The sequence below is a fragment of the Silurus aristotelis genome, assembly GCF_946808225.1.
Source record: "Silurus aristotelis genome assembly, chromosome: 6".
Taxonomy (NCBI): domain Eukaryota; kingdom Metazoa; phylum Chordata; class Actinopteri; order Siluriformes; family Siluridae; genus Silurus; species Silurus aristotelis.
This window is the reverse complement of record NC_139579.1, coordinates 15,718,019-15,742,876: the sequence shown is the minus strand read 5'-3', so window position 1 is coordinate 15,742,876 and position 24,858 is coordinate 15,718,019. Positions and strand designations below refer to the sequence as shown.

General features: G+C 36.8%; 1 protein-coding gene and 2 long non-coding RNA genes across 4 annotated transcripts in view; 1 reads left to right on the top strand and 2 right to left on the bottom strand.

The window, feature by feature from the left end:
- LOC310727394 overlaps positions 1 to 24,858 on the bottom strand; it is a 766,835-nt gene that overhangs the window by 647,142 nt on the left and 94,835 nt on the right. The window lies entirely within an intron of this gene.
- alkal2b (ALK and LTK ligand 2b) lies at positions 8,465 to 13,612 on the bottom strand. 2 transcript variants are annotated; one of them, XM_083543806.1, is made up of 6 exons: positions 13,024 to 13,612; positions 12,195 to 12,524; positions 10,250 to 10,303; positions 10,042 to 10,122; positions 9,552 to 9,625; positions 8,465 to 9,131 (listed from the first exon to the last, which is right to left on the bottom strand). In XM_083543806.1, the coding sequence occupies exons 2-5, from the start codon at positions 12,460 to 12,462 to the stop codon at positions 9,561 to 9,563; spliced, it is 468 nt and encodes a 155-aa protein (XP_083399932.1). In that variant the 5' UTR covers positions 12,463 to 12,524; positions 13,024 to 13,612; the 3' UTR covers positions 8,465 to 9,131; positions 9,552 to 9,560. The 2 variants fall into 2 exon arrangements, with proteins under 2 accessions (XP_083399932.1, XP_083399931.1); XM_083543805.1 differs by having other exon boundaries at positions 12,195 to 13,612.
- Positions 13,384 to 24,376, top strand: LOC310727399. The gene is made up of 2 exons (XR_014534013.1): positions 13,384 to 13,509; positions 24,026 to 24,376. It is a non-coding gene; the product is annotated as an uncharacterized lncRNA (long non-coding RNA).

Below are 24,858 nucleotides of genomic sequence, written 5' to 3'. Positions count from 1 at the left end.
AAGATTAATAAATAATGTTTATGACATTTCTGCTGTAACTGATTAAAAGAACGTTAGTAATATACCTTCTACCTTTTTTTTTGTTTTTCTATTTCAGTTTTTCATTTTTTGTCACTCCCATGTCACTCCCATACTCCTCTTCACTCAGAGAGCAAATAGTCAAACAGATCTATTTTCATATCACTGTGCTGCAGTAGTGGACATAGAAAGTATAAAAGCACATTAAAATGGCAACTCCGGGTTAGTTAATTCTGTTTTGCACCATAATACACATTAAAATCCACAATAAATGTATATAAAAAAAAATATTAAAACTATGTTCTAAAATAAAATATTGTTGGGCATGTACTGTATAAAATCAGTTGAACTATATTTGTGTATAATCATCACCCATGACTAATGCCAATATTTTAAGGAAGGTTCAAACATGACAAACCCACTTAACTACACCTCTGTTTTGAGATCATGGTGTAGGGTGTAGTCCAAAACATTTAATGAAGCACTCTGGGGTACAAGCCACCATCCTTAAATCTATTCTTGTTGCTTTTGCATTTATGAAGGGAAATTAATATTGTGTTGTATATCTCAAACTCAGCTGATTGAAAGATAATTGAAGACAATCTCATTTTCATAATAGGTATATTTTTTAATCTCCGAAGCCATATCATAAACCAGAATACAATACAATTGTATTCTGTTAAAGCAGGTGAGATAGGCTAGTGTAGCGCGTTGTCCAAATTTTCACAAAATCACTTCTATAATCATGTTTTCAACTTTTCAACACCAGTAATCTTCATATACGTGTGGCTTCAAGCCACCCTTGCACCTCTTGAGTAGTGCCACCTCTGCATATCAACACATACCCAGAGACCACTCTACAACACTCAATCTCAAACTATCACGAATTACCACACAGTTCTACCACTGACCAAAATATTAAGCCAAATTAGAGGATCTTTAAGATGAAAGTGGGTTTTAATTTTCACAAGTAAAGATGATAAGTGTATTTAATCCATTTTTGGAGATTGGAAACTGGGGAATGTACAGATTCATTAAGTGCTTGTCAGCAGAATTCATCTTGAATTTTGAACATTGAATATTTCATAAAAAGATCATTATGTTGAAGTGAATGAGTGTGTGAATGTTTCTGTCTGTCCATGATTCTCTGATGTATTCTTGCCTTGCATTCTATGGGCCAGAGATATGACATAGAATCACCACTAATGCACAATATGATAAAGTCATGAACACCATGTAGAATTTGCTAAGTGGTATGGGTGCAATGAATCTTTTTACATAGAATAAGGATAATTATATTTACCACATTCATTTACATGTAAAAAGATTTTTCTCTGGGTTTGGTCACATGATACATTCAACACACATCTGGGAGAGCAGCAACACAATTACCATTCTAATGTACAAATATATGCATCTAATTTACAAATATTATACATCATAAGACAATCATTTAGGTTCATTCATTTTTCACTGTGAAGTTAATTTTATTATGATCTCTGTTACACTCTGTGTACTACACTGTAAATATTTCCATCTTTCATAAACCGAAATGGAATGGATCTACGTATTCTTTGACCTTGTTTGACACCATTAACCCTTAAACAGGTCCCTAAAAGCTTGTGGAGTTTTTGATGCTTGCTACATTGCTATAAAGCTACATGTTATAAAGCTTTGAACATTCTCAGATCATGTGCTTGGTTGAAGTCTTTAGTTGAGGTAATCAGCTTATGGAGTTCTTCAAATGCTTCATGTCACTTTGGGGAGAATACATGTTTTCTACAAGGTTGTTAACTAGTGTGAGAAAAAGCAGAGATGAAGCAAAAGTTAAGGCTAGAATGCAATTTTTATGGAATGGAATGTTGTATCTAGATAAAGACCCATGAAATAATTAAATGTTAAACATGAACTTTTTGTGCTGTGCTTTTTTTATTTTATTTTACTTTTTTATTAATTGGCCTCACTAATAATAATAATTATAATAATGATACCATTGTGGTAACTGTGCTTAATATACTCTATGGGTTGTTTATAAACAAATTGTACTGAACAATCCATTTAATATGAGCAATGTATAAAATAAGTAAACGAATATTGACATGAAATAGGATATGAAAGGTTTTTTGTGATTTCACCACATCACATTGTACCAAGATTCGCAATAATTGTCACCTTTAAATATTACCTGGTTAAAAACATGTCTAAACCTAAATTTTACCCCAGACAAATTGTGACTTACAGTATGAAGCAAAGTTTCTACTGATCCCCTTGTCAAACATTTTTGATATCATCAGTGCTAAAAAGAGTCACTCCGAATACAGTATATGCTCTGTTTATGTGTGCAGGATTCTTGTGTTTTTGTAATACTTTAACATTTATACATTAAATAACTTACGCACACCCTTCTCTAGCACTGCTTTGAAAATAAAAGGAAAGGTAGGGCTGTCTGAAATAGGTATGTATAAATGATGCGTCATTCCACCTCTGAGTCAAATATGATGAACTCTTTGTAGTACAAAACTGTAGCATAATTTTGTCACTAGTCATTACCCCATTTTATTAAACAAACATGATGGTCACAGTGCATTCCTAAAAGTTTTTTCGAAAACTCTGATGGAAATCTTTGCAAACTGTTGAAATATTTACTCAGGTTTGCTCACTAGCACTACCCACTGGGGAAAAATATCCACTGAACAACTCTGAAGGGACTTTTCATGAAAATATCATTATTGCATATGTAATAGTGTGCATTATTAAAAAGTTTTAACCAGCATTATATTGACTTAAAGGTTCCCAGCAATTCAAAACGACAGGATCTTGAGCCCTAAAAGGACAAATTGTCTCTAGGGTCATCTCTAATCGTATGTAACCTAGGTTCCCCCGAGGGAACGAGAGCGCTGTGCCAACAAAGCTTTGGTAACGCCTCTGCATAACCACGCTCTGAACCACATGTGAAATCAGTCAAATGGAAACGTGTGACATTATGACGGGGTGACGTCACGACCGGAAAGCTTTAAAAGTGAAGAAAGCGTTCACAGGGATGCAGGGAGTGGGGCACCGAGACACAGCGTCTTGTTCCCTCGGGGAACCAGGGTTACATATGTGACCTAGAGACATTCCACATCAGTAACTCAAGCTGGGTCAACAACGGTTTAGAAACAAGAGTACAATACCGCCAGACTGACCAATTCCTGCCTACTGTGGATGGGCACAGCTAGGTCAAAGGACAGAGGGGCCAGGAGTGGTACTAATGTCAAGGCTATATGACCTGACAAAGCTTAGTAGGGTAGACCAGCCCATAGCATTGCAAATGTCCCGGAGAGACAATCCAGAGGAGAAGGCCTTAGAGGCCGCCATGCTCCGGGTTGAGTCAGCTCCGTAGGCTGTAGCAGATCGGCCGTAGCAGAGGAACAGCTGGTCCGACTTCCTCCACAGGGCAGTTCTGTGGACATATGTGTTAAGCTTCCTCCTGGAGCACGACTGGTCATAGGGCAGCCGAGGGCCCCTTGGGGACATAACCTGGCCTGAGGTAGAGAAAGGCACTGGCCTTGCCTCCTCAAAGAGGAGATGGCTAGTAGAAAGACAGTCTTGACTGTCAGAAATCTCAAGGTCACCTTGGTCGAGGGTTTGAGAGGAGACTTAGACAGGGCTTCCAGAACTACATTCAGGTCCCACAAAGGCACTCTAGGTTGCACCTGAGGCCTCAGCCCCTGGGAGCTGTGGAGGAAACCTGTCATTAGCAGGCTCTTCCCTAGCATCTTTTCAGCAAGCGGAGCATGATAAGCCGCAATAGCAGACATGTAGGATTCCTGAAGGATTTCCAGCACTGGACCAGTTCAGTTAACTGGATCTAACTGGTGGGCTTCACACCATATAGTAAATAGGTGCCATTTTGTGGCATACAGCCTCCTCGTGCAGGGAGCTCTGGATTTGGAGAATGGTCTCTATCACCTCGGCTGAGAGACCACAGCCACAGCCTCCACAGCCCCCTGCCTGAGACAGAAGATACCACCTGAGAGGAATCTTCCAGGGTGAGTGATCGAGAAGGTTTACCAGGTTGACGAACCATGGTCGGCACGAAGCTACCAGAAGAAAATAGACTCCTAAGCTAAGAAAAACATGTTTTCTATATCTCATGCAGAGAAGCTCAACCATGCATTCATGACCTCCGGACTGGTATATTGTAATGAATTACTAGGTGGGTGTCCTGCATCATTAAAAAAACAAGCTACAGAATGCATTGTCCAGAATGCAGCAGCCAGAGTTCTCACAAGGTCGAAATAAATATGATGATATAACCACAATCTTATTATCCCCAGACTGGTTTCGAATCGATTACAAACTTTTGTTACTTACCTACAAAGCCCTAAATGGTTTTGCCCCCATGTATCTATCCAGTCTTCTAACACACTACAATCCGTCATGCTCCTTGAGATCCCAAAACTCTGGACATCTTGTAGTTCCTAGAATAGCCAAGTCCTCTTAAGGTGGTAGAGCATTCTGACATTTAGCTCCTAAACTTTGGAATAGTCTTCCTGACAGTGTTCAAGGCTCAGACACACTCTCCCAGTATAAGTGCAAATTCTCGTATCTTTTAAGCAAGGCCTACACATAACACATATCACATATCATAAACTTGTGCTCCAGAACATCTGATCAAATGCACATTATCAACCTGTGCTTGTTAATATTAACAGAGAGGCACTTGCTGGAGACTGCTGTTCCCTTAAACACTCTGTCTCTGCAAGAGAGATCTGACACAGTCAGACATAAGTGTCTCTCCACAGCCATCAGGGCTGCCATAAACCGGCCAATGGCCCTAGCGGGGTCTTAGGTGACAATGCCAGATTGCTGGCCAACGTCTCTTTGAGCTGGGGAATCGTCCTGTTGCCGCACTCTTTTAGTCCCACTTAGAGCAGAGAGAGACATTGGAACTGAAGAGGTGGGCCGAATAAGGGCAGCCCCAGGACCTGGAAGCACTCATCTAATTTATTTAGAGGATGCTGCTTCTAATTCTCAGCTGGCCAAGTGATGTTAAGCTTGGAAACGTAAGTTACAACCTCTAAGAGCTCCTCTAACTGGACTGGCTGCGGAGGCATTTCCACGGGTTCGTCCAATATGGTGCCCACTCATCCCGCTCCTCAGAGGCAAAAAGGTTGAGCAACGCCAAAGAGCGAGCTTTTGAGCCCTGGGAAAAGGCCCTGGATCTGGTGGGTGTGGAAGGAGCAAGGTACAAGCCTATCTCTATTTCCTCTGCCAGGTCCAATTGCGAACCCCATGACCACAAACACCATTTTGCCTTGGTGGAAACGGGGCCAGAACCTCGCGGAACACTAGCAAAAGCCCCCTGTTTGAGGAGCGCTTTACGGGAGCGGAGCGTACACAGGGACATACAGTACAGACCAAAAGTTTGGACACACCTTCTCATTCAAAGACTTTTCTTTATTTTCATGGATATGAAAATTGTAGATTCACACTGAAGGCATCAAAACTATGAATTAACACGTGGAATTATATATGGAATTATATACATAACAAAAAAGTGTGAAACAACTGAAAAATGTCATATTCTAGGTTCTTCAAAGTAGCCATCTTTTGCTTTGATTACTGCTTTGCACACTCTTGGCATTCTCTTGATGAGCTTCAAGAGGTAGTCACCTGAAATGGTCTTCCAACAGTCTTGAAGGAGTTCCCCAAGAGATGCTTGGCACTTGTTGGCCCTTTTGCCTTCACTCTGCAGTCCAGCTCACCCCTAAACCATCTCGATTGGGTTCAGGTCCGGTGACTGTGGAGGCCAGGTCATCTGGCGCAGCACCCCATCACTCTCCTTCTTGGTCAAATAGCCCTTGATGCCTTCAGTGTGACTCTACAATTTTCATAGTCATGAAAATAAAGAAAACTCTTTGAATGAGAAGGTGTGTCCAAACTTTTGGTCTGTACTGTACGTCTATAGTGCGAGCAGTCAGCTCAGTCGAGAGCTCGTTTACAAAGCTACACACAGACTGTATCCCCCCCGTGATGAAGCGAGGGCAAGGAGGAACAAACAGTCTTAAAGACCGCTTGCCTTTGATTTGTTTTCCAGTTTAATTTATTAATTTTTTGTTTTACCGACATACTTTTACCACCAGTTATGTCTCGTTGGACTGATTACACACGCGGTTCAAACCGTGCTCACGCAGAGGCATTCCCAAAGCGTTGTTGACGCAATTCAAGTTCCTCTAGTGGAATGATGCATTTTTATAACAAAGATATTATGTTCTATATATGTTGTTGACTTTTATTTAGCTAAAATATCTTTTGTTGACATATTGTTTGATTTTCACATAGTTAATGGTTTATTTTAATAAATTCCCTGCAGTGTCTTTCTACCACCTGGTGATAGTGGTGCTGGTGGTGTCAGTGTTCAATTAATTTCTTTACAAAGAAATGATGCTGCAGCACTTAAAGCCTTTAACCCATGTAGCTCTCTCATCTCCTGGGGGATGTTGTACCAGCTCAGTGCTTAAGGCTCTGGGTTACTGATCAGTTCACTTGTGACAAGTACAAAGTACCTTGCATTTTTTTACCTTTCTCATCTATAGACTCTTCTTAAATGTTTAGCATTTCAAAGCGTCAGGCTAATATATCTTTCAGTGCCATATTCCTTAATTGTTATGTAGAGTGCTAACTAGCTATAGTTTATGCTGTAACTAAATTGCAGCATTGTGTCGGATTAGTTTCTGGAACTTTTGGTACAGACTTTGTTGACTCCACTACTTTAAAATTGGATCTCTTATTAATATGACACTAAATTTAGATTCAAATTGTGAATGATAAAAGAAGCTGTTGGTTTAAGGTTTTCAGGAGCTAACAGAAAACAACTTGGCATCATAACTGATGGCTAACTGAAACAATAGCTGTAGATCTTTATCTGCACCCTACCTTGTGGTTGGGCTGCAATAAAATAAAAAGAAACAAGTTGAGGCAACTCTGCAATGATTCTGCACTTTCACAAACATGTGGAACGTACATTAAATAAATTAATATATCATTTCAATTGGCACATTCACCTGATTCTTTTAAAATAAAATGTTTACTTACAAAATGAGAGCCCCAGACATAAGAAAGTAGAAAAATATAACTGTAGAGCATGTTTCTTTCTTTAAATTTTTTTAAACGGTTATCTTTCACTCACTGTGATACACTATATTGCTATTATACACTGTAATATCCTGTTGGAGTTGTATTTTTGCAATATTAAGATTTCCTTTCGAACTAAAAAGACCAAACATGTCTCAGCATGGCAATGCCCCTGTGCAAAACTTGAGGTCCATGTAGAAATAGTTTTCCAAGGTTGGTGTGGAAGAACTTGAGTGGTCTGCATTACGTCCTGACCTCAACACCCTTAAGAGAAATTTAAACATCCCAGGTCAGGTGTCCACAAACCATATACGATAGAGTATACATGGTAAATATACCACACACACTGATTTTACCTTTTTAATTTGATTTGGCTGCCACCCAAGTTGATAGGCAGGCCAGCTAAACCACACTGTTGGCAGCTAAATATAGTGGGAGTTTCCAATGTTGGAGGGAATAAGATTGCCTCTGTTGACAAATATTCTCCACTAACACATGCACATCTGTACATACCTTCAAATCACTGTGTAACACCGCAGACACAGTGCCGAATTGTTACATAAACTGCATTTAGGTTTACCTTAAAACCGAGTGTATGCAATATTTATTTCACATACAGTACATAAGAGCTGTTGGCAGTGGAGGGATTTGACAACATTAGAATCCACCTTCACTTTCCATTCATAAATAAAACATATTAGCTACATTTTACATTCATTCATCATTAGCTACCTTCACACACGATAATCGTTTAGTGTGTATTTTCATGAATATATACCTGCTAATAAATCTCGAAGCTGTCTTCTGATGGATGAATTTCTGTAAACTTGTTAGTTTGAGTGCTACTGTGGCATGCCTGGGCATATTAGACAGTATAAAGTGTGTGGGTTCTGTGGGCTAGGGGCCTAACGTTCTGCCAAAAGCCAACTATCTATTCATAAGAGGATAAAGGTGAACACTATGCCAGAGGTAAAGACTTATTCAAACAAATCAGAAAGTGAGGAATGTGAATTGGTTTGCTTATGACTACTGTTTGAATGCTCTTAAAGGGATATTTAACAGTGTTTTGTACGGCTGACATGACTTTGTGGACAAATATCAAGAACATGAGAACAACCTTGAGTATTTAAAACATTAATTTTAAATAAGAAATGTTTGCATTTCTTACATGTGCTAAGCTTGTGCCAGTGGTCATTTATCGTACATGTTCAAAGTCAGACTCTCTTATCATGACTGGCCAGTTTGACCTCCACAGTTGGTAAAGGAATATGGTCTTTAATACCTAGACTGAAAAACACATTTTTATCAAAAACATTACACTATAAAATTATATAACAAACCATTTTATTTGAAGATAGATTTTCTCATATTTACAATATATACATATTGCACTCTAGCTGGGATGTGTATGTGTCTGATTCCAGCAACTGACAATACCTTGAATATATAAATAGAGTATATTTGACATTCATATTAAGGGAGAATGCACACTTTAATACAACCTTCGTCCCTAATCTCTGCCAAAAGAAATGTCTCACAAATACAATTCATAATTCAATGACTGATTTAACAGGTTGTGATTTTGTGTAGTGGAGGTGTTCAAGAGTAGAAGCTGGGTGTCATTAAATGATACTCTGTCCACAACTACTGAAAAAAACCCCACAGTTTACCACAATAGCATTTGCATAATGATAAATGTTATAAAAGTATTTGCAGTCCAGAGATTTTGGCAGTGGGATTATTTTAAGCGTGTAATAACACCATCTTCACTTGCACCATTCGAGTTATCAGAAAGTTCAGTGATAACATTAATTTGTCAGTCAGTAAAACTTTCATGGTACTGTATGTAGAACTCTACGGAGGACTTTGATTAAAAAAAATAATTGATGGCAAATTCTGCTTTATAATGACATGTTTCTTAGGTGTTTTTTCCTCCTGTTCTTTTCCAAGGCACTTTTTTGTTGGTCCTCCTTATTTCTTAAGTCCATTGAAATCTGAAAAGAGATTTGAAAGGCCAGTTTTTATTACCTGCTCAGACATATTATAGATTTTTTAAAGAAAGTGTAATACTTACTGCAAGAAATTACCACTTTGGATCAAAACTGCATATTTACATGAGCTATTACTGGATTTAGTTTTTTTATTTGATCCTGGTGTGGTCACTTTACTCCAGCTTTATGAAATTATTTATATGTAGAGATTGTTCATGAGCCCAGTTTAGTCTGCTTTAAGAATGCAACAGTTAATAAGTAGTATACTGGTCATCTATGTGCCTGATAAGACAATAAATGGCTGTTAAATATGTCTGTTTGTGCTCTGAGAAAACATTTCCCGCTATGAATCTGGAAATGTGACACAAAAATGAACAAGAGTATCAGGATAATACCAAATGCTTAATCGAGTTAAAAACTTACCTGCAACATCTATCCCTCAGAACACTGTTGACTCTCCGCTAACCTTCTGAGTAGCCGTGCACATCTTCTATAATCTGTGTACAGATGAAACAGTGTAAGCATGAATGCATTATGTGCAAGCTTGTATTGTGTGATTGTCTATATACTGAATCCCTATATTTACATATACATGCTATAGAAGTTTTACATCAAAAACACATTTTGAAAAATACTAAGTAAAATAAAAGGTAAAAAAAAATTCTAATTATAAAGATCATAAAACAAATAACAAAAATAGAAGCACATTTTTTAAGCAGTATTTTATTAATTTTAAAATGACCAAGTAATCTTAATATTTTAAATTATTTACATATTAAGACATATAAAGCAAGTTCATTGAGAATAACACAATATGCTATACTATACTGTAGCTGGATTTCTGTTCAGCAGCATTAAACATGTACGATACACATCTTTATAAATGTGATACAACGCTGGTGGTGGCACTTACAGGCAGGTATTGTGCAGTCCCTGGTGTTATGATATAATCTATAAAATCGTTTGCTGCATTTTGGGCTGAAGTAGAGAGGCCCTGAAACAGACAGAAACATCCAGACACACGTAAAGCTAATATACTGGCAGCACAGACACCAATTGTAAAGGTAAACTTCAAGCACAGCAATATGCATGCTTATTCTAAATACTGGACTGTTGCTCACCTGTTAAATGCTTTAGGAACTTTTCTTTCTGTCGCAGGTCTCTAGGAAAGACGTCTGTCCAAAAGATAAAATATATATAATATTCTGTTATGATTATTACTAGTCATCAAAACACATATTTTTTATTTTTTTTTTATATAAAATGTATGTTTACATACTGTATATCAAATTTAAGTTTTGGGAATGCCATTGACTAGACTTATTGACTTGAAGTCAACCATAAAACCATTGCTATCAAAGGGAGATCAGGTGAATTCTAAGGTGTTTGTGATGTAAATAATAAAGCGGTTTAAAATTTGTTTCAATTATATAAATGATTTAAACAACATTCTGGTTTTGTCATTGTTGACATTTTTCCAATAGAGGGCATGTCTAGATTAGCATAGTGTGCATGTTATTTGGAATAACTGTTTACCTGTCTATTAACTAAATCTTCCAGTTAGCCTATCAGGTGGCAGCATCTTAGAACACACAACAATCCAAACCATGAAGTGCATGAGCTAAAACAACAAAAAACTGCATCAAGTTGGCACTTTTGTCAGCCAAGAACAAAAATGTTATCAGTATTGATGCTTTTGACTGACAGGAGTGGAACCCGATCTGAGAACCTACTGTTGCATATCCACCTCAAAGTTTGAAGTGTTTTGTGTTTTCTCATCAACGTGGATTTTAAGAGTGATTATTTGAATTACATCAGCCTCATCTTTTGGCATTACCTCCCTGTCAGCTCAAACCAGCTTTGGCAGTCTCCTCTGACCTTTCTCATCAGCAAGGCATTTCCACTCACAGAACTGTCCTTTGTCTAGCCATACCACAACCATACCACATTTATAATTTACCTTTTCTCCCATTCCTATTTAATATGAACATTAACTAAAGCCCATCCTTGTGTGATTTTATGCACTGTACTGTTGCTATGTGGTTGACTGGATAAGTGTACTTTATAAATAAGCAGGTGTACAAGTGTTCCAAAAAAATGGTCAGTGAAGATACAGACCAATTAAAAATAAAACCTGTAATAAATAATGTCTGTAAATATATCATTATAACTATATAATATATGTATATATTACATCAACTGAAATCTGTTAATATGCTACAATATGCTACAGTTTGCATCTAAGTAGATGTTAGCATCATGCAATTCGTTTGGGCTATAATAAAACTTTTATAAACATTTAATAATCAAGCAAAGTCATTACTGTGCCTACTGGTTAAAGAGTTTTGAAGAATCGTATTCAGGGGTTAAAATATATGCTATGATTATAAACAGTGGAATTTTTCCACACTTGCAGATGCCCCGGGGTGAAAAGTTTCAGGGCATTCAGTAGACACATTTATGGCAAATTCAGTAGAACGTCCCGTCATATTGTAAACTGTCTATAATAATAATAATAATAATAATAATAATAATAATAATAATAATAATAATAATAATAATAAAGGCAATAATCGGTTAAAAGCAGGGGGGGTTCTCAAATCTTCACATCCAAGATCCCTTTAACTGTGAAATAAATTCTAGAAACTTCTTCACCAGAGTTTTTTAGGAACAAAATACTTTTTTAAAAACTTGGGAACATGTTTTTTAGTTGAGGTTTAGATAAAACCTATGTTCAAATAAGCAATTAAGATGACCAGATAGATTTATTATTAATATCTATGAATCAATATAAAATAATTGATGAATTATGATAAAAATTGTGATTTGGTTGGGTTGATACACCACTGAAACAAACAAAAAAAAAACATAATGATAATAATAATAATAATAATAATAATAATAATAATAATAATAATAATAATAATAATAATAATGATGATGATGATAATGATGATAATGATGATAATGGTGATGATAAAATTTCTCCCTGGTTCTCCCTGTGATCCAGAGCTGAAAAGTGTCCTACAAATGTGTCTTATAAAAGTATTGTTAAAAATGCTTTACCCAGTAACTGTTCATGCTGATTGGATTTGTTTACTTCGTTCCCTTCCTGTGAGTCTAAGGAGAAGTCGGTCCGGACGGGGAGCGGAGAATGCGCCGGATGCGCTGTAGAGCGCGCGCGCTGCTCGGACGCGTCCGGTGCGCTGGCCGTGAGTAGCCGCAGCAGGACGGTGGTGGTGCGCGCGGACGCGGAGCCGCTCGGGCCGCCGTAGCCGCCGCTCACGATCAGCAGCGCGAGCGCGGCGAGGGCCGGCGCGCGCAGGACGCTCATGCTGAAGCGCAGCCTCGGGAGCACAATGCCTCTGTCGCCGGAGCGGCGCGTGAATCCCTGTCCTGGATGGAGAAAGAAACAGCAGCAGCGATAACAACAACCGCAAAGCGCACTTTGTGAACTGGAAGTTCTCGGACACCCGGAGTTTTTGGCACGATTCCACGCGAGTGCGCCAAGCTTGCAGCGTCCCATCACGCTCAGGCGTATTTAGCACATCGCGCGCGCATCGGCTTGTGACGATAGCTAATTCGAAAGTTTATTTTGCAATGACACGCTGCAATCTGAAGGAATGACTCGAAGGAATTTAGCTAAAGTTACGCCCCAACCATGACTTTCCTCTGCACCTACTTGGCATGAAGTGCTGACGTGCCAAAGAGGTGGCTGCAAAACTACCGAGCAGGATTTGTACGAATTTGATCTCAAATTAAAAAAAAATAAAAAATTATAAACCAGTGTATCGACACGCCTCAAGAAAAGTGCAAAGTAGTGAAATTGAGTAAGCAAGGGGGGAAAAAAAGCGTAGGCGCATTTTACGCACAAACCTGAAAGCCTAATGATTACCTGTTTTGCGACTGTTGCGGTGGTTTGGTGTTTTCCCGGTGTGTTCGCAGATTCTCTGATAAAGAACGAGCTGCTAGGTTTCCTTTCTCTACGCAGTCCTGGGTTAGAGATCTAGTGCACCATGGCAGATTAAGAGCCCAGTCTCTTTATAGGCTGCGTTTCGAAGGCGTCTGTGGTCATTCGTTGAGTTGTGTAGTGACAGTGAAAGCCGGTGACTTTTTTCCTTTCCTTTTTTCTTTTGCCTCCTTCTCCTCCGTCGCGTCTCTCGTTGATGTCTGGGTCACATTCATCCGGCATGAGTTCCCTCGCTTTTTATCCTGTTGCTGCAGACGTAAGGACTCGTCCCATGCGGATTGTCCCGGCATGTCGGAGCGCTTCTCCAAAAACGCATTTTTAGTGCTTTTTTTTTTTTTGTTATTGTTGCTTTTTTTGATTTATTCACCGTCACCGTCTCATAACTGCTGCACAAGTCTCCTTGTGGTTCAGGTAAAGTGTTTTCCCCTTTTTTTTGCATTTACTAACAAACTTTTCATTTCTTTAAATGGGAATCTCTGCATGCATTTCTAAGCATGCACTGTGGTTGCATAGTCTTTTCTTTCAATTTTTGATTTCTATATATTTCACTTGGTCCATCACCCGGGAAGGCAAAAGCGCAAACGCAATTAGGCCCAATTATAGTCTCTAAAATGCCTGTATGTGCATGCGGAGTGTCGGGAGCAGGAAGTCGCTCGTGCCCCTACAACATTTTTATTGCACAAGGCATGAGGTGAATACACTGGCAGTCCTTCTCTATCCCAATATTACCACTCCCTGTAGAAAAAGTTAACTTATAGTTCACTCTCCTCCCTGATTTTTTTAAACGGTCACGGGGAGGTATCACGTTACCATTATAGTTCCCTTAGGTAATCCTAATCAGGATTATAAACCTTGGTACTATTATTATACCTAGGTGGAGTGCTGCGGATTTACCAAGGGACGACGCAGAGCGTTATAGACTTGTAAAGCTTGTATTGTAGGATAAACAGTGGCTCAACAGTGCCACACAGTGAGTCTGTGTAGGGGATCAACAATTTGGCAACAATTTTACTATCGTAGAAAACTGTACTGTTACGTTCACATTACAGTGTGTCCCAGGTTGGGATTACATTAGGTTAGGTTCAGAGCAGAAGAGAAAGGGCCTTGCTTTAAAGTCCAGTAATGGCAGCTTGGCAGTACTGACTTAAACCTGCAACCTTCTGATCAGGAACCCAGGAACTATAGCACTATAATAACCCTTAAATGATGTTGACCCTAAGCACATAATTCAGTGCAAAATAATTAACATGCCAGAATTGGAATTGTATTCTTGTGCTTTAGTGCTAATAAGCATTTATGCCATTTCAGAAAGTACTTCCAGAAACTGTTTTAGGAAAAACAACAGGACTGACTTTATGAAGTCAAGAAGCTTTGATTCATGGACAATCTAAACCACCTTAAATTGTCTATTGTTTACTGTTTCACTGTTTACTGCCATAAGCATTTTTTGTATATACATCCTTTTCTTTCATATATATATATATATATATATATATATATATATATATATATATATATATATATATATATATATATATATATATATATCTTTATTTATTCTTATATTTTATTTTATATAGTTTTTATACCTTATTTATCAGTCTTCTTTTTCCTTGTATTATTTTTCTCCCCATCCTATTCCCTCATGCCGGACAGTCGTAATAAGCATTTCACTGCATGTCGTACCCTGTATGTATGTGTACGTGACAAATAAAATTTGATTTGATTTGATTGTTGATGATGATGATGATGATGATGATGATGTTTACTCCTGATCCCCCCCCAAAAATGGCAAGAGTTAAACCAATAGATAAAGTAACTTATTATGGGAGAGATTTTTTTTTTTTTCATGTTTTTAAGTGTTTAAGACTTGTAGGTAAAGTTGTGGACAGCTTTTTACAGAAAGAAGAGTCTTGAATAATGAATACTGTCAATAAATCTAACGTGTTGAATTAAAAAAAACACACGTGAATTTTTGTTTCTAATTTTTCCCCAAAACAGGTCATTCAGCGAAAGTTAACAAGCAAAAACTAAGTAGTGTGTGTGTGTGTGTGTGTGTGTGTGTGTGTGTGTGTGTGTGTGTGTGTGTGTGTGTGTGTGTGTGTGTGTGTGAGTGCTTTGATTTGTTTTGTGTGTGGGGTTTTTTTTTGTCAAGTTTCTGGCTATTAGTTGACATACATGATTTACTGAAGTGTGACAATAGATGGCATGTCTAATGTGCAATAATAAAAAATATTATGTATGCAGCCATGTTCCAGGTGCAATTGCAAGGAATAATTTGGCTATGATTTTTTTTTTAAACATATTTTAAAATATATCTTCTGATAATGCTGAACACATTGCATAAAAGGTTGAGAAAGCCTGAGACCTAATACACATGCTATTTAATCCTGACATATCTCCAAAAAGAAATCAGTACCAGATTGATGTACTGCAACTTGCCTGATGTGTTTGTGCCTTTGGACAGACGAGAACCAAGTAGTCATTTTTACCCAGTACATTATAACAGTGATGACAGATTCCATTCCAGAAATTCTATACTATGTGCCAGTATTGCCATCTATTTAATCCATTTCAGTGCTTATATGTGTTACAATGAATTGAATTGAATTGAAATGAAATGAGTTGAATTACAGGAATGTTCTTCATTATTGAAGATAGAGTGAATCGGTAATGCAAGTCGGCTAAATCTATCGTACTTAGTTCATGCTAGTCACAACTAATTTAAAAACATTTATCAACCAGCATTCATTAAAAATCTCATTTTTCAACAATCCGGCTGAACCAATTATCACTAAAAAATATATATCTTTGAAATAATGTGTGTATTTTTATTAGGCTACTGGCTTGGTTGTGTTTATTCATGTTTAAAAAATCATAACCACCCTTTTCTGTTAGTTTATCAATAATGTAAAGTAAATAACAACATTAATAATCTAATGATAATTAGTGAAATACTGTATTCTTTATAGGAATGTATCTCAAGGTCCTTGTGGCAAAGTGATGGTATCACTGGTATCAGAGGGGATAACGATTATAAGATTGGGAATGTATTCTTCTTTAAATCCATTCACTTTCCCATTGTAAGTTATATTGTTCATATAAACATTGTTACCTCCATGTTACTACCTCTATTTTTACATAATGTCCCAGTCCCTTATTTTTCATTGATGTTAAAATTCTTCCACTGTGCAAAGTGAAGTTTGAGTTAACGTTTCTTGTAAAATAATGTCTTCCTGCCGCCCTTATTTTTTCACCTGTGCTCTAATAGGGGTGATTCTTTATAAGCTTGATGCTTTACAAGTCTGTCGCGAGTCAAGTTCTGTAATGTAAAGTATTTATTAAAGCAGGCATGACAAACCACAAGACCTTAGATAACACAAGTAAAAACATGCTCTGTAAATCACTTAACAGTGTACACTAAACTTCAACCTTTTGTCTCCCTACAAGGGTGTAATGATTCACAAAATGTGTTTTTTTAATGTGATATTGTATTAACATTCACTGACCATCTGCCATAGGTTTACATTTTTGATTGATTAAAACATCTGGATTAAATTTTTTTTTTTTACAATAATATAATTTAAATTTTTAACGTCAGTTTCGAAGCGTGTTTCAAGGCGTGTAATGAAGCAAAAGATGGAACAAAATTAAACATAGTTTAGCTTTTTAAGGCCCCATGAAATCAAAATTGGAGCGTTGTGGTTTTCAGTATAAGCATGTTTAAGCCTCATGTATAAACTATTGTGTTCCCAACCAATGACACAAATTCAGCCAACACAGATCAACAATTTTAATGACATAATTTTGCACTTCGGCTTCTTATAAGATTTTTAATCCTCTAGAATGTTCTTGAGAATCTGAAGTGTTAAATTACCAATATCCGGGTACTAACTCTTGAACGCAGCTTAGCATGGGCTGTAAGATAAGCTAAACGCTACTGGCTATATTTAAGAGGAGTAGGAGCTACACAATATGTCCGTTCGTGACTCCCTTTTTAAATGCTGCATTTTTAAAGTCCATTCACAGGGACTTGACAGGAACACAGGAAATTCACTTCACAACTGGGCATGTGAAATATCTGAAGCATGGACATTTCTGCTAATAGATTGTTTGCTGTCAGACTTGCGCAGCTCTCTGTAGTCTTACATACGTTTTTAAATCCTGTATTTTCCAGCATTGAATATAAACGATTCCATGTTTAATAAAAACTTTGTACCCTTTTAAGATTCAAGATGATATGTATTTTCCTCCACTTGCTGCCATCAGCACTTGTGTTCATGTTTGTTTATATTGCCAAGTGCATTTGGTTCTGGCATTTTGTCTTGCAATGGTTGTCTCACTTGTATCTCAAGCTTCATTTTAATCTGTTTGAAGTTGGCCTCATGATAACACCATATTTTTTTGTGTTTTTCTGTCTGACACATGGATTATTCTTTGTGCCATTCTCACCAGTTGATACTAAGCCTTTTAGCTTTTTGCTGATTTGATTTCCTAGTTTTGATCTCTTTTTTTTTTTTTTTTTTTTTTTTTTTTTTTTTTTTTTTAAAGCTTGCTTTGCCTAGCTAATGCCATGTACAGATCCCCTAACTTTTTTTTCTGATTTCTCTTTCTGATTTTTGTGAAAGATATTGGAATTCTTGCAAGAATTTTAATAAATGTCAGTACCTGCAGTTTTGTTTTTCCCTGCCACCTAACACATTAAGCTTTTCTTTTTTTGAGTAAATGAAGTGTGTGCTTGATTAAATTGAAATGTTATTTATACCTCATGTAATGCAAGTGGATTTTATAATAATGCACAGAAGAATAATGTATTTTATTAAGCACCCTAGTCAATAAATTACATATCAGTTTGAGTGCCTTATATAAAACAACACTATACAAGTGCATCTTTACACTTCTAGTTTCTTTATAATTGTCTGCACACATGAAGGCATACTGGATATATCAGAAAATGTTGTTTACATTGCATAATTAAGATTGTTCTTAAGTGATTTGATTCCACATTAAAAGCTTTGATAGGAAAATATTATTTGTGTGTGTAACAGGTCATATACAGTTTTTATCCATTTTATTAGTCTTGTATATAAACACTTTGGCTATTTTATAAGGTGCACCATTTATTATTAATCTCAATCCATCAATGGACAATAAGACCATTGCAAGGGTTTCTTCCTAGCTGTTATCTATTGTATACAATATACTTGTCAACCCCCATGAGGCTCTTGATGCAAATAGATGGTTATGTAGATGTCTAGGTCTATGATTGCATATTTGCATCCTTCCTTCTCTCAAGTAGTTTTTATAATTAGTGAAGTACTTGTGGCATAGCATGGCTTGTCTTAATCCCTTATTCTTCGAATTAGTCTTACTCATTATGCCACTGTAGTGGTCTCTAACCTGTAGCAAAGACGTACCATGTAGTCAGAGCCCTCAGGTTCCAAAATCCTCTGATCGTTTTTTACTCATTAACTCATTAATCTTAGTTTGTGCCAGTTTTCTGTCCACAGCTTTAATCTGTGCTAAACTCCTTGCTGAAGCTGATACCATGCACCGCATTCACAGCAGTTTTTCATCTTATCAGATATTGATGGATCTTCATCAGCATGTCAGTTGACACAACCTCTTGCATAAGCCAAGCCTACAGGCCTTACAAGGCCATGATTGTAGATTTTAGTTTTCCAGAACTTTTGTGTCAAGTTTTGGCCGGAACATTTCCTTGCACCCTTACTACATCATTGCAAGATCAATGAACCCAAATAGTTTATTTTTAATTGTCTCTCAGCAATGTCTTGACAATGTCATGGTTTTTCTAGACCAGTGTCATTTCCACAATTTAAGTTAAAAAAAAATTTACGAGTCTCTTTAGGATAAGTAGCTTAATAAATTATAGCACCACCCTGCAAAAATATTTTTCATCCAAATTCATATTTGATGTATTTATATTAAATATCAAATAATGCATGTGTGTTTCTCAACATAAAACTGCTGTATAATTAAAGCTTTCAATTGCTGCACATGCATAGTCATTGCCTTATTCCCCTCAGAGATTCTTCCTCATACCATCTCAGAGATTTTTTCCTTGCCACTGTCACCACTGGGATTCAGTTTATGTTTACATCAAAAATTAGAATGGTAAAAATGTGATCTCAGTGACTTTGATTTTTGTTGGTGACAGATGGGTTTGCGTATTTCAAGAATTGTCCGATCTCCTGGCATTTTCACATACCACAATCTCTAAATTTTATAAATATTGAGCTCGTTTGAGCTGTCAGAATTGGTGTACAAAAAAGCATCTCAGAATTTGGAACATGCTTATCTTTATGGTGCATGAGAATTTACTCCTGAGCACAGATAACAAGCTGGATGGTCCCTCTCCTCCTTAGTCCAGAGGACATGGCTTCTTCTTTGCAAGATAGAGCTTTAATGTGCATTTTTTGCAGATTGATGAACCTCTTCCCAGTTTTACTTCTTAGAAACTCTGCCTTTGTAAGATTATCTTTTTATACCCAGCCATGTTAATGACCATGGCAGTTTGTGTTTTGCACCTAATAATGAATGTATACACTCAGAGAATCCCAGAATGAGAAGTGCCGGATCCTGTAAAAATCTCTGAAAGCACATAAAAAATTGCATTCCAATAACTCCAGAGAAAAAAAATAAAACTGTGGGACAAATCAGCATTTTCTGAATTAAATTTGTCACAAACAAGATGGACATTTCGGAAAATTGTATGTACTGTATTTTCCGGACTATAAGCCGATACTTTTTTCCCACGCTTTGAACCCCGCAGCCTAAACAACGAAGCGGCTTATTAATTAATTTTCCTGGGTTTTTCCTGGTTTCACAAACTTCAAGCCAAAAAACTGAGCGACATAACATTAGACCAATTAAATTTCCAAACGGAAACGAAAAAACGCACCTGTGTTCTGAGCTGCACGGCAGCGGCACCGATAGTGATTTGTAAACGCACGACCATAAAAAAAGATAAACTCCCGAGAGAAATAGTTGTGAAAGGAAGGAGGAAGACAGTAAACAATGACTTTCTTGGTAGGCTACTGTTTAGATACAAGCCATTGTAACGCATTGAGTCTGGGTCAAGGGATAGCTTGCTAACTCCAGTTGCAACAGAAATCATATTAGCACAGACAGGTTTCCAAAACTCGTGCTTTTTTATTTTTATTTTTTTTAGTCAAAGAAACTTAGAAATGAGCATCAGAAAATTAAAAGGACATATTCCTCGGTCTTGCACACATGCAGTAATACCGGAAAAATGCGGCGGCAGGCTATTCCCAAAATGCCGCTCTGCTCTTAAAGGAGCCACAACATATTTCACTCGTTTTGTTAAAGCCTGTGTAAAGTTAATTAGTTTCAGTGTAGACACACCTTATAGACAGGTGTGGCTTATTAATGTTCAAAATAAAAATATTTGTAAAATTCAGTGGGTGCGGCTTATATTTGTCCGGAAATTACGGTAGTTTCCCCCTTTATTTTTACGTGATGACTTTGCCTTCACACATTTTTTAACAGATGAAGACCAGAGCCAAATGCAGCAGCTTCCCAATGCTTCTATAGTGGTTTTGTTACAGTATTTTCTTTAACACTTTCACTGTGTAGAAATGTTTCTTTGTGACAGTTCCCAGGCTTTTCATTAGTTATTATTTATGTAAATATTGCTTTTTCAAATCAGTGATGACATTTGCTTGGGCTTGCTGATTCTGCAGACAGAGACATTTCAAAATTGGTTATGGGCTGGAGTTTGCAATGAAAAAGTGGTCTGATAAAGATCCAAATAGAATTTAATTGGCAGGTTGTGGAGACAGTAAGTACTGGGGTGCTGAATGAAAAGACCAAATCTAACTTCAGTTAAGCCTCCAAATCCTTCCATAAATTGAAGGCCAAACAAAACAAATAATACCTTCTGATATTACAAGTAAATAATGGACAAAATACTAGAAAATTGGATAGAAAATGTTTTGATGTTAAAAGTTTTTAAAGATTCCAATATGTGCATGTTTTAATAAATAGGCAGCATATATTGTTCATACACTTGGAATGATTCTCATTGAAAGTAATGTCATGTAACAGAGTTTTTATTTTCCACAACAATAACAGAATACCTTGCAAATGTTTTGGCGCTGTGGGAAGGTGACGTAACATTTTACGGAACAGTGGATTTCTTTACAGCTAACAAACACATGCTTAGCTTGTAAAGGTTGCCTAAAACAACAAGACTGGCTATGTAATTGTTGATATCCATGCAAGGTTTTTTATTTATTTTGAGAAAGAATTGAATTTATAAATCTTGCAGTATTTAAACAAACATATTTAATTTAACGTATTTAATAAACGTATTTGAACACCCTGCTATTTTGCAATTTCTTCCACTTAGAAATCATGGAGGGGTCTGAAATTGTCATCGTAGGTGCATGTCCACTGTGAGAGACATAATCTAAAAAAAAAATCCAGAAATCACAATGTATGATTTTTTAACTATTTATTTGTATGATACAGCTGCAATATAGTATTTGAACACCTGAGAAAGTCAATGTTAATATTTGGTACAGTAGCCTTTGTTTGCAATTACAGAGGTCAAAAGTTTCCTGTAGTTTTTCACCAGGTTTGCACACACTGCAGGAGGGATTTTGGCCCACTCCTCCACATAGATCTTCTCTAGATCAGTCAGGTTTCTGGCCTGTCGCTGACAAACACGGAGTTTGAGCTCCCTCCAAAGATTCTCTATTGGGTTTAGGTCTGGAGACTGGCTAGGCCACGCCAGAACCTTGATATGCTTCTTACAGAGCCACTCCTTGGTTATCCTGGCTGTGTGCTTCGGGTCATTGTCATGTTGGAAGACCCAGCCTGGACCCATCTTCAATGCGCTGAGGGAAGGAGGTTGTTCCCCAAAATCTCGCAATACATGGCCCCGGTCATCCTCTCCTTAATACAGTGCAGTCGCCCTGTCCCATGTGCAGAAAAACACCCCCAAAGCATGATGCAACCACCCCCATGCTTTACAGTAGGGATGGTGTTCTTGGGATGGTACTCATCATTTTTTTCCCTCCAAACACGTTTAGTGGAATTATGACCCAAAAGTTCTATTTTGGTCTCATCTGACCACATGACTGTCTCCCATGACTCCTCTGGATCATCCAAATGGTCATTGGCAAACTTAAGACGTGCCTGGACATGTGCTGGTTTAAGCAGGGGAACCTTCCGTGCCATGCATGATTTCAAAACATGACGTCTTAGTCTATTACCAACAGTAATCTTGGAAACGGTGGTCCCAGCTCTTTTCAGGTCATTGACCAGCTCCTCCCATGTAGTTCTGGGCTGATTTCTCACCTTCCTTAGGATCATTGAGACCCCACGAGGTGAGATCTTACATGAAGTCCCAGTCCGAGGGAGATTGACAGTCATGTTTAGCTTCTTCCATTTTCTAATGATTGCTCCAACAGAGGACCTTTTTTACGAAGCTGCTTGGCAATTTCCCCGTAGCCCTTTCCAGCCTTGTGGAGGTGTACAATTTTGTCTCTAGTGTCTTTGGACAGCTCTTTGGTCTTGGCCATGTTAGTAGGTGGATTCTTACTGATTGTATGGGGTGGACAGGTGTCTTTATGCAGCTAATGACCTCAAACAGGTGCATCTAATTTAGGATAATAAATCTAGTGGAGGTGGACATTTTAAAGGCAGACTAACAGGTCTTTGAGGGTCAGAATTCTAGCTGATAGACAGGTGTTCAAATACTTATTTGCAGCTGTATCATACAAATAAATAGTTTAAAAATCATATATTGTGATTTCTGGATTTTGTTTTTTAGATTATGTCTGTCACAGTGGACATGCACTTACAATGACAATTTCAGACCCCTCCATGATTTCTAAGTGGGAGAACTTGCAAAATAGCAGGGTGTTTAAATACTTATTTTCCTCACTGTATATATATATATATATATATATATATATATATATATATATATATATATATATATATATATATATATATATATATATATATATATATACACATACATGAACCTGTTTGTAGTTGCTTGAGACATATATAATACAGTATATGTACAAACATGGAAATTTTTTTTTTAACTTAACAATGTTTCTTTACACATGTAGCATACATATACTTTAATATATTGTGTAACACCATTCATGATACATTAAAATACAACACAGTATATGATGTTGAATTATGGAATTAGTTAAGTAGAAAGTAGTCTTGTTTTTATGTAGCTGGTATGAATTTATATCTTTATTTTGAATTATTTTTTTTTTTTTGTTATTGTGTTTAAAATGGTTAGTTTCCTTAATATAAATGTTTTTTTTTTCCACAAAAAATTGCCTCAGTTGAAAAAAGGTTAACGGGGCCCATTGTTCAGTTAGTGGAACATATACTTGTTTTGTTTTGGGTGGGAGTGTCATTGGTGTGACACCTCTGGAATTTTGCATGCTGCACATGTAAGTGTATCAGCCTCAGTCTATCAGCGCACAAGGCTAAATGCTTTGAGGGCTTCTCCCTCCAAAGATTTTCTGGTATGTCAATGTTATAAAATGGTCTATTTCATTACTAGATATACAAATATGCAAACCGATGGTAACACTTTAATGAGATGTGTTGATTGATTTGCAGGATGGTGTAATAACACAGAACACATCACATATCTTATACTTGTGCTCCAGTACATCTGATCAAACACACATTAACAACTTGTGATTTTTAATATTATGAATAGCATCTAAGCTAATTCCTCTCCACTGCTTCTCTACTTATCCAGAGGTTTCTCCAGCTCCAGTTGTGTTCTATATTTTATACTTATATATAAAATATATTTACTTATATGTATATATTGTGTAATTAAAAAAAAAAAAAAAGGGTTGATGTCTTGTATTCTCTCTCTTTTTTTTACTTTTAGATATGAGTTGTGGGAGTGACATTATTCCAACATTTTTGACTCCAGTTTGGGACTATCAATCAATTGCAGTGTTTGAGTTCTAGATCAGGAAAATTGATTTGACAACCTGGAATGATTTCACAATGTTACTTATGTTATTTTGAGAATGTAAAAATTATGTTTAAGGTTCAATGTTACAGTTTTGTGAAATCATGTTTTATGTTAGATTTTTTTCTTTGATCCTTTGATACTTGTTGGCACACAAGTTTTAAACAATTGCTTAATTTTAATTACTGCATTATGTCTTGTTGCTTGCTTTTTTTTTACTCCGGTAGCAATTGTAAACCAACAATAAATGTTTGAAAATTAAAACATGTTTTTGATACATTAATAGAATTAAGGAAATTTAAGGTTGTTATATAAAGTAAGTATATATATATTTATTCTTACTTTATATAACGACCTCAAATTTCGTTTTATATATATATATATATATATATATATATATATATATATATATATATATATATATATATATATATATATATATATATATATATATATAATATGCTGATGTGTCAAATACTTATTTTCCCCGCTGTATATCCTCTTCTTTCGGCTTCTCCCAACCCATCTACCTGCATGTCTTCCCTCACCACCTCTGTAAACAGCTTCCTTGGCCTTCCTCTTTTCCTCCTTCCTGGCAGCTCCATCCTCAGCATTCTCCTACCAATATACCCCATGTCCCTTCTCTGCACATGTCCAAACCATCTCAATCTCACCTCCCTCACCTTGTCTCCAAAACATCCTACATGCGCTGTCCCTCTAATAAACTCATTTCTAATCCTGTCCAT